This window comes from Melospiza melodia, chromosome 31 (genome assembly GCF_035770615.1).
Source record: "Melospiza melodia melodia isolate bMelMel2 chromosome 31, bMelMel2.pri, whole genome shotgun sequence".
Classification (NCBI taxonomy): Eukaryota; Metazoa; Chordata; class Aves; order Passeriformes; family Passerellidae; genus Melospiza; species Melospiza melodia.
Genome location: NC_086224.1, coordinates 1,536,461 through 1,546,761, shown reverse-complemented (window position 1 = coordinate 1,546,761; position 10,301 = coordinate 1,536,461). Strand labels below are relative to the sequence as shown.

At 57.9% G+C, this 10,301-nt stretch overlaps 1 protein-coding gene across 1 annotated transcript; it reads left to right on the top strand.

The window, feature by feature from the left end:
* The first annotated feature begins 393 nt into the window (after nucleotides 1–393).
* Nucleotides 394–9,416, top strand: NDUFA4L2 (NDUFA4 mitochondrial complex associated like 2). Its single transcript, XM_063179405.1, has 4 exons — nucleotides 394–489; nucleotides 6,520–6,608; nucleotides 8,339–8,399; nucleotides 9,291–9,416. Exons 1-4 carry the CDS (start codon nucleotides 433–435, stop codon nucleotides 9,345–9,347), a joined length of 264 nt encoding a protein of 87 aa, XP_063035475.1. The 5' UTR covers nucleotides 394–432; the 3' UTR covers nucleotides 9,348–9,416.
* Nucleotides 9,417–10,301: the final 885 nt, after the last annotated feature.

The window sequence follows — 10,301 nt, the reverse complement described above, 5'->3', positions numbered from 1 at the left end:
GTCTGGAATGAATTGGTGCATCAGTACCAAGTTTGCCACGGCTTTATCAGTGTGACGTTCTGGGTGTCCCCTGGGTGTCCCCTGGGTGTCCCCTCCTGTCCCCTGGGTGTCCCCTGGGTGTCCCCTGCTGTCCCCTCCTGTCCCCTGGGTGTCCCCTCCTGTCCCCTGGGTGTCCCCTGCTGTCCCCTCCTGTCCCCTGGGTGTCCCCTGGTGTCCCCTCGTGTCCCCTGGGTGTCCCCTGGGTGTCCCCTGGTGTCCCCTCCTGTCCCCTGGGTGTCCCCTGGTGTCCCCTGGTGTCCCCTCCTGTCCCCTGGGTGTCCCCTGCTGTCCCCTCGTGTCCCCTGGGTGTCCCCTCCCGTCCCTCCCGTCCCGCCCAGCCCGGCCCAGCCTCGCTCGGAGCTCGGCAGCGGCCGCAGCGATCGCAGCGCGGCCATGAAGGGTCCCCTGAGCGGGGGGATCTTCTCCCGCCACGTCAAACGGCACCCCGGGGTGAGTCAGCCTTCCTCCCCGTCCTCCTCATCCTCCTCTTCCTCCCCATCCTCCTCCCAGGGACCTCCTCATCCTCCTCATCCTCCTCATCCTCCTCATCCTCCCCATCCTCCTCATCCTCCCCATCCTCCTCATCCTCCTCCCAGGGACCCCATCATCCTCCTCTCAGGGACCCCCTCATCATCATCATCCTCCTCAGCATTCCTACAGGGACCCCCTCCTCATCCTCCTCATCCTCCTCATCCCCCTCATCCTCCCCATCCTCCCCATCCTCCCCATCCTCCTCATCCTCCTCCCAGGGACCCCATCATCCTCCTCTCAGGGACCCCCTCATCATCATCATCCTCCTCAGCATTCCTACAGGGACCCCCTCCTCATCCTCCTCATCCTCCTCATCCTCCTCATCCCCCTCATCCTCCCCATCCTCCCATCCTCCTCATCCTCCTCATCCTCCTCCCAGGGACCTCCTCATCCTCCTCTTCCTCCTCATCCTCCCCATCCTCCTCTTCTCCTCATCCTCCCCATCCTCCTCCCAGGGCCCCTCCTCATCCTCCTCATCCTCCTCATCCTCCTCATCCTCCTCATCCCCCTCATCCTCCTCATCCTCCCCATCCTCCCCATCCTCCTCATCCTCCCCATCCTCCCCATCCTCCTCATCCTCCTCATCCTCCTCATCCTCCTCATCCCCCTCATCCTCCTCATCCTCCCATCCTCCCCATCCTCCCCATCCTCCCCATCCTCCTCATCCTCCTCATCCTCCTCATCCTCCTCATCCTCCTCATCCTCCTCATTCTCCTCATCCTCCCCATCCTCCTCATCCTCCCCATCCTCCTCATCCTCCTCATCCTCCTCTCAGGGACCCCTTCATCATCATCATCCTCCTCAGCCTTCCTCCAGGGACCCCCCTCATGATCATCATCCCAGAGACCCCCTCATCATCGTCATCCTTCTCAGCCTTCCTCCAGGGACCCCCTCCTCATCCTCATCCCGGGGACCCCTCCTCATCCTCATCCCAGAGACCCCCTCATCATCCTCATCCTCCTCATCCTTCTTCCAGGCCCCTCCTCATCCTCCTCATCCTCCTCATCCTCCTCATCCTCCTCATCCTCCTCATCCTCCTCCCAGGGACCCCTTCATCCTCCTCATCCCCCTCATCCTCCTCCCAGGGACCCCCTGCATCATCGTCATCCTCCTCAGCCTTCCTCCTGGGCCTCCTCATCCTCCTCCTCCCAGGGACCCCCCCAGCCCCATTCCTGCTGCTCTGGGACCTTCCTCAGCCTCTTCTTCCTCCCCGTTTTCCTCCTCCCAGGGAGCCCCCGGCCCTCTGGGACACGCTGGGAGCTTCTGTTCCTTGTACTGGGATGGACTGGGACGTACTGGGAGCTTCTGTTCCTTGTACTGGGATGGACTGGGACACTGATCCTTGTACTGGGATGGACTGGGACATACTGGGAGCTTCTGTTCCTTGTACTGGGATGGACTGGGACATACTGGGAGCTTCTGTTCCTTGTACTGGGATGGACTGGGACATACTGGGAGCTTCTGTTCCTTGTACTGGGATGGACTGGGACACGCTGGGAGCTTCTGTTCCTTGTACTGGGATGGACTGGGACATACTGGGAGCTTCTGTTCCTTGTACTGGGATGGACTGGGACACACTGGGAGCTTCTGTTCCTTGTACTGGGATGGACTGGGACACTGTTCCTTGTACTGGGATGGACTGGAGCTTCTGTTCCTTGTACTGGGATGGACTGGGACGTACTGGGAGCTTCTGTTCCTTGTACTGGGATGGACTGGGACATACTGGGAGCTTCTGTTCCTTGTACTGGGATGGACTGGGACACGCTGGGAGCTTCTGGGTCTTGTACTGGGATGGACTGGGACACTGATCCTTTTACTGGGATGGACTGGGACATTGTTCCCTTTTACTGGGACGCTGTTCCTTGTACTGGGATGGACTGGGACATACTGGGATCTTCTGTTTCTTGTACTGGGATGGACTGGGACACACTGGGAGCTTCTGTTCCTTGTACTGGGATGGACTGGGACACGCTGGGAGCTTCTGTTCCTTGTACTGGGATGGACTGGGACACTGATCCTTGTACTGGGATGGACTGGGACACGCTGGGAGCTTCTGTTCCTTGTACTGGGATGGACTGGGACATACTGGGAGCTTCTGTTCCTTTTACTGGGATGGACTGGACACTGATCCTTTTACTGGGATGGACTGGGACATTGTTCCCTTTTACTGGCACACTGTTCCTTGTACTGGGATGCTGTTCCTTGTACTGGGATGGACTGGGACATACTGGGAGCTTCTGTTCCTTGTACTGGGATGGACTGGGACACTGATCCTTTTACTGGGACGGACTGGGACATTGTTCCCTTTTACTGGGACACTGTTCCTTGTACTGGGATGGACTGGGAGCTTCTGTTCCTTGTACTGGAATGGACTGGGACATACTGGGAGCTTCTGGGTCTTGTACTGGATGGACTGGGACACTGATCCTTGTACTGGGACGGACTGGGACATTGTTCCCTTTTACTGGGACGCTGTTCCTTGTACTGGGATGGACTGGGACACTGTTGCTTGTACTGGGATGCTGTTCCTTGTACTGGGATGGACTGGGACACTGTTCCTTGTACTGGGATGGACTGGGACACACTGGGAGCTCCATCCCCTCCTCTCTCCCCCTGCTCCATCCCCTCCCTCCTTCAGGGAGGAACCATGAACCAAGATTTGCCCTGACTGGGAGTGACTGGGAGCACTGGGAGTGCTGGAAATGGGGTGTTCAGCTCCAAATCCTTCAGGGAAGGACCATAAACTGGGATTCACTCTGACCAGGGGCACTGGGAGCACTGGGAGCACTGGGAATGGGGGGGTTCAGCCCCAAATCCTTTAGGGAGGAGCCCCAAGATGAGGCTCAGCCCTGACTGGAGTCACTGGGAGCACTGGGAATGGAAATGGAGTCCCCAGGACCAAATCCTTCAGGGAGGAACCATAAACTGGGGTCTGCTCTGACTGGGAGCACTGGGAGCACTGGGAATGGGGGGTTCAGCCCCAAATGCTTTAGGGAGGAGCCCCAAACTGAGGTTTGCTGTGACTGGGAGGACTGGGAGCACTGGGAATGCTGGAAATGGGGTCCCCAGAACCAAATCCTTCAGGGAGGGAGCCATAAAGTGACATTCAACCCTGAGCGGAGTCACTGGGAGCACTGGGAATGCTGGAAATGGGAGGTTCAGCCCCGAATCCTCTCTCCCCACTCCATCCCCTTCCTCCTTCAGGGAGGAACCATAAACCAAGACCTGCTCTGACTGGAGTGACTGGGAGCACTGGGAATGGAACATTGGGAGCACTGGGAATGGGGTGTTCAGGACCAAATCCTTTAGGGGAGGAACCATAAACCAAGATTTGCTCTGACTGGGAGCACTGGGAGCGCTGGGAATGGAGTTCCCAGGACCAAATCCTTTAGGGAAGAACCATAATTAGGGGTTTGCTCTGACTGGGAGCACTGGGAATGGAGTGTTCAAATCCTCAAATCCTTCAGGGAAGAACCATAAGCCGAGGTTTGCTCTGACCGGGGGCACTGCGAGCACTGGGAATGCTGGAAATGGGGTCCCCAGGACCCAATCCTTTAGGGAGGAGCCCTAAAGTGACATTCAACCCTGAGCAGAGTCACTGGGAGCACTGGGAATGCTGGAAATAGTGTCCCCAAAAACCAAATCCTTCAGGGAAAAACCATAAACTGGGGTTTGCTCTGACCAGGAGAACTGGGAGCACTGGGAATGGGATCCCCAGCCCCAAGTCTTTCAGGGAGGAGCCACAAACTGGAGTTTGCTCTGACTGGGAGCACTGGGAGCACTGGGAATAGGGTGTTCAGCGCCAAATCCTTCAGGGAAGAACCATAAATAGGATTTCACTCTGACCAGGAGCACTGGGAGCACTGGGAATGCTGGAAATGGGGTTCCCAGAACTAAATCCTTCAGGGAGGAACCATAAACTGGGGTTTGCTCTGACCAGGAGCACTGGGAATGCTCGAAATGGGGCGTTGAGCCCCAAATCCTTTAGGGAGGAGCCACAAACCAAGGTTTGCTGTGACTGGGAGCACTGGGAGCACTGGGAATGGGGTCCCCAGCCCCAAATCCTTCAGGGAGGAGCCACTCCTGACTGGAGACCCTGGGAACACTGGGAATGGAGTGCTCAGCCCCAGATCCTTTAGGGAAGAACCATAAAGTGGGGTTCGCTCTGACCAGGAGAACTGGGAGCACTGGGAACGGGGGGTTCAGCCCCAAATCCTCTAGGAACGAGCCACAAACCAAGGCTCAGCCCTGACTGGAGTCACTGGGAGCACTGGGAATGCTGGAAATGGGATTCCCAGAACTAAATCCTTCAGGGAGGAACCATAAACTGGGGTTTGCTCTGACCAGGGGCACTGGGAGCACTGGAAATGGGATCCCCAGCCCCAAGTCTTTCAGGGAGGAGCCACAAAACGGAGTTTGCTCTGACTGGGAGCGCTGGGAGCACTGGGAATGGGGTGTTCAGCTCCAAATCCTTCAGGGAAGAACCATAAATAGGATTTCACTCTGACCAGGAGCACTGGGAGCACTGGGAATGCTGGAAGTGGGGTTCCCAGAACTAAATCCTTCAGGGAGGAACCATAAACTGGGCTTTGCTCTGACTGGGAGCACTGGGAGCACTGGGAATGCGGGAAATGGGGTCCCCAGGACCCAATCCTTTAGGGAGGAGCCCTAAAGTGACATTCAACCCTGAGCAGAGTCACTGGGAGCACTGGGAATGCTGGAAATAGTGTCCCCAAAACCAAATCCTTCAGGGAAAAACCATAAACTGGGGTTTGCTCTGACCAGGAGCACTGGGAGCACTGGGAATGGGGTCCCCAGTCCCAAATCCTTCAGGAAGGAGTCACAAACTGGAGTTTGCTCTGACTGGGAGCACTGGGAGCACTGGGAATGGGCTGTTCAGGACCAAATCCTTTAGGATTTTAGCCTCAAACCCAGGTTTGCTCTGACCAGGGGCACTGGGAATGCTGAAAATGGGATCGCCAGCCCGAAATCCTTCAGGAAGGACCCACAAACCGCAGCTCAGCCCTGACTGGGAGCACTGGGAGCACTGGGAATGGTGTGCTCAGCCCCAAATCCTTCACAAACCGCGGCTCAGCCCTCACTGGGAGCACTGGGAGCACTGGGAATGGCACGCTCAGCCCCAAATCCTTCACAAACCGTGGCTCAGCCCTCACTGGGAGCACTGGGAGCGCTGGGAGCACTGGGAATGGGGTGCTCAGCCCCAAATCCTTCGCAAACCGTGGCTCAGCCCTGACTGGGAGCACTGGGAGCACTGGGAGCACTGGGAATGGTGTGCTCAGCCCCAAACCCTTCACAAACCGTGGCTCAGCCCTCACTGGGAGCACTGGGATTCACTGGGAGCACTGGGAATGGGGTGCTCAGCCCCAAATCCTCCACAGACCGCGGCTCAGCCCTGACTGGGAGCACTGGGAGCACTGGGAATGGGGTGCTCAGCCCCAATCCTCCACAAACCGAGGCTCAGCCTTCACTGGGAGCACTGGGAGCACTGGGAGCACTGGGAATTGCACGCTCAGCCCCAAATCCTTCACAAACCGCGGCTCAGCCCTGACTGGGAGCACTGGGATTCACTGGGATTCACTGGGATCACCAGGAATTCCTCCCCCATCTCCTCAGCAGCCCAGCCCCGGGCAGCCCGAGGCTGAGGGAGCCAATTTCTCATTCCGAGCCCAATTCCTTTTCCGCACGAGGCGATTTTTCCTCTCGCCGCTTGCATTCCGTCACTCGGGCTGACAGCTCCAGCTGGAGCTCGGCACTCCTGGGCCACCTCTCCCCTGTAAATCTCGCGGGTGTCAGCTCTGCCTTCGCTCTGCCTGATAAATATTCATTTCATTGGGGCATTTTTCAATTCTCTTTCTCTTTTTTTCTTTTTTTTTTTTTCTTTTTTTTCCCCTCTTTTTATTTATTTATTTTTTCTCCTTTTTTTTGCAGCTCGTTCCTCTCATTGGCTTCATCAGCGTGGGGCTGGGCAGCGCGGTGCTGTACCTGGTGAGGCTGGCATTGTACAGCCCTGATGTCAGGTAGGGGTTGGCACAGCTGGGCACACCTGGGGGGTCACCTGGGGTACGTCTGGGCACACCTGGGCATCCCTTGGCACACTTGGGGGTCACCTGGGGTACATCTGGGCACCCCTGGGCACACCTGGGGGTCACCTGGGCACCCCTGAGCACACCTGGGGTACGTCTGGGCACACCTGGACACCCCTGGGCACACCTGGGGGTCACCTGGGGTACATCTGGGCACACCTGGGCACCCCTGGGCACACTTGGGGGTCACCTGGGGTACATCTGGGCACACCTGGGCACACCTGGGGGTCACCTGGGGTACATCTGAGCACACCTGGGCATCCCTGGGCACACTTGGGGGTCACCTGGGGTACATCTGGGCATCCCTGGGCACACTTGGGGGTCACCTGGGGTACATCTGGGCATCCCTGGGCACACTTGGGGGTCACCTGGGGTACGTCTGGGCACACCTGGGCATCCCTGGGCACACTTGGGGGTCACCTGGGGTACATCTGGGCATCCCTGGGCACACTTGGGGGTCACCTGGGGTACATCTGGGCACACCTGGGGACCCCTGGGCACACTTGGGGGTCACCTGGGGTACATCTGGGCATCCCTGGGCACACTTGGGGGTCACCTGGGGTACATCTGGGCATCCCTGGGCACACCTGGGGGTCACCTGGGGTACGTCTGGGCACACCTGGGCATCCCTGGGCACACCTGGGGGTCACCCCACGCTGCCAGAGTGGGGGCCAGAGGTGCCCAGAATGAACCTGGTGAGGCTGGCACTGTACAGCCCCAATGTCAGGTGTGGCTGGGCACACCTGGGGGTCACCTGGGCACCCCTGAGCACACCTGGGGTACTTCTGGGCACACCTGGGCATCCCTGGACACACCTGGGGTACGTCTGGGCACACCTGGGGGTCACCCCACGCTGCCAGAGTGGGGGTCAGAGGTGCCCAGTGTGGCTGGCACTGCACAGCCCAAATGTCAGGTGTGGCTGGGCACACCTGGGGCACACCTGGGGGTCACCCCACTCCCCCAGAGTGGGGAAATTTGGGGCCAGATGTGCCCAGGATGAACCTGGTGAGGTTGGCACTGTACAGCCAGGATGTCAGGCACCCTTGGGGCACCCTTGGGGCACACCTGGGGCACACCTGGGCACCCTTGGGGCACACCTGGGGGTCACCCCACACTCCCAGAGTGAGGAAATGTGGGGCCAGAGGTGCCCAGTGTGTACAGCCCCGATGCCAGGTACAGCTTGAGGTGCCCTGGGCACACCTGGGGGTCACCTGGGCACACCTGGGCACCCCTGGGGCTCACCCCACACCCCCAGAGCACAGCGTGGGGCTCAGCCCAATGGCCAGACCCAGCTCCAGGGGTGGGAAATCCACACACACACACACACAAAAAAAAATCTTCCCACACGGAAAATTCTGCTCTTGGCAGCACCAGCAGAACAGGAAGGGGACGGAGAGATGGAAAAAAAGGGGTGGGGATGGAAAAAAGCGGGGGGGGGAGGACGGAAAAGGGGGGACAAGAGGAGCTGCTGTCCCCAGGGACCCCTCCCACGGCCCTGCCGACCCCCCCCCAGCCCCTCAGGGACAGCACGGGACCAGTTTGGCTCCAAGGAGAACTGGGACGGGACTGGGGGCGCTTTTTGGGGGGTCCCATGGGGTGGGGAGGGGTCTGTCCCCCAAATTCTCGCAGGTGTTGATGTCCCCCCTCCTGTCACCCCCTCGCAGCTGGGACAGGAAGAACAATCCAGAGCCCTGGAACAAGCTGAGCCCCACAGACCAGTACAAAGTGAGCGCTGGGTGAACTGGGAGGGCTGGGAGTGTCGGGGGGAGGGATTTTTTTAGGGCGTTTTTGGGGTAAAACGCTGAGTTTTCCTCGTGTTTGTGCTGAAATTTGGGGAGGGGGCACTGGGTGACACCAAGGCCAGGCCGCAGTGACACTGAGGGGACACTTCAGGGTTTTCCAGAGGTAATTTGGGGGGGGGATTCAGCCACTTTGAGGGTAAAACTGCATTTTCTTCAGGAAAGGGAAAGGGGGAACAGCCCTGGAGTAGAACCCCCCCAAATATTTGTGCTTAAATTTGGGGAGGGGGCACTGGATAACACTGCAGTGACACTATGGGGACACTTTAGGGTTTCCCAGATGCAATTTTGAGGGGGATTCAGCCACTTTTAGGGCACATTTAGGGCAAAATATTCAGGAAAGGGAAAGGGGGATCAGTCCTGGAGCAGAGACCCCAAAATGTTTGTGCTCAGATTTGGGGAGGGGGCACCAAGACCACCAAGGCCCCAAGGCTGCAGTGACGCTGGGGGGACTCTTTAGGGTTTCCCAGAGACAATTTTGGGGTAAGGGAGCAACTTTTAGGGTAAAACACTGAGTTTTCTTCAGGAAAGGGAAAGGGGGATCATCCCTGGAGCAGAGACCACCCCCAAATACTCAAATTTGGGGAGGGGGCACTGGGGGGACACTTTAGGGTTTCCCAGGAGGTTGGCAGCGTGTGGGGTGAGGGGGGATTCAGCCACTTTTTAGGGCACTTTTAGGGTAAAACCTGGAGTTTTTCTCACGTTTTGCGCTCGAATTTGGGGAGGGGGCACCAAGGCCAGGCCGCAGTGACGCTGAGGGGGCTGCAGTGACTCTGTGTGACATTGGGGTGCTGCAGTGACCCCCTCTCTCCCGCAGTTTCTGGCAGTTTCCACCGACTACAAGAACCTCAAGAAGGAGCGGCCGAGCTTCTGAGGCAGCGCTGGGCCGCAGGAGGAGCCCCCCAAAGCCCCCCAAAGCCCCCCAAAGACCCCCCAAGCTCCCCAGAGCCCCCCAAAGCTCCCTCAGCGCCCCCAATTTGGTGGTCCTGCCCCCCACCCCCAATAAAGCCCCCCTCACCCTCAGCTCCTGCGCTGAACTGAGCACGGGGATGAATTGTGGGGAGGGGGCAGCAAATGGGGGGGGTCCTTTGGGGTTTCCCAAATCCTGGGAGCAGCAAACTGGATCCTTTAGGGTTTCCCAGAGTTTGGGGGCAGCAAACTGGATCTTTTATGGTTTTGTAGGACCTGAGAGGGGATAGCACTGGGTCCTTTGGGGTTTCCCAGAACCTGGGAGCAGCAAACTGGATCCTTTAGGGTTTCCCAGAGTTTGGGGGCAGCAAACTGGATCCTTTAGGGTTTCCCAGTTCCTAGGAGCAGCAAATTGAATCTTTTATGGTTTCCCAGAATCTAGGAGCAGCAAACTGGATCCTTTGGGGTTTCCCAGAGTTTGGGGTCAGCAAATTGGATCATTTAGGGTTTTCCAGAGGGGGGGAAGCAGAAAATGGGATCCTTGATGGAATCACGGAGCCTGGGAGCAGCAAATTGGATCCTTTATGGTTTCCCAAAACTTGGGGACAGCTTTGGATCCTTCGGGGTTTCCCAAAACCTGGGGGGGACAGAACTGGTTCCTTTATGGAAGTTGGGGGCAGCAGGCTTAATTTTTTTATGGTTTTTCCAGAGCCTGGGGTGGATGGGGAGGGGGACATCACTGGATCCTTTATGGTTTCCCAGAGTTTGGGGGCAGCAAACTGGATCCTTTAGGGTTTCCCAGTTCCTAGGAGCAGCAAATTGAATCTTTTATGGTTTCCCAGAATCTAGGAGCAGCAAACTGGATCCTTTGGGGTTTTCCAGAGCTTGGGGTCAGCAAATTGGATCATTTAGTTTTCCC

Coding starts and splice junctions, on each gene's coding strand:
- NDUFA4L2 (XM_063179405.1), top strand. CDS start 433: ATGAAGGGTCCCCTGAGCGGGGGGATCTTCTCCCGCCACGTCAAACGG. Junction 6,609..8,338: donor TTGTACAGCCCTGATGTCAG/GTAGGGGTTGGC, acceptor ACCCCCTCGCAG/CTGGGACAGGAAGAACAATC. Junction 8,400..9,290: donor GCCCCACAGACCAGTACAAA/GTGAGCGCTGGG, acceptor TCTCTCCCGCAG/TTTCTGGCAGTTTCCACCGA.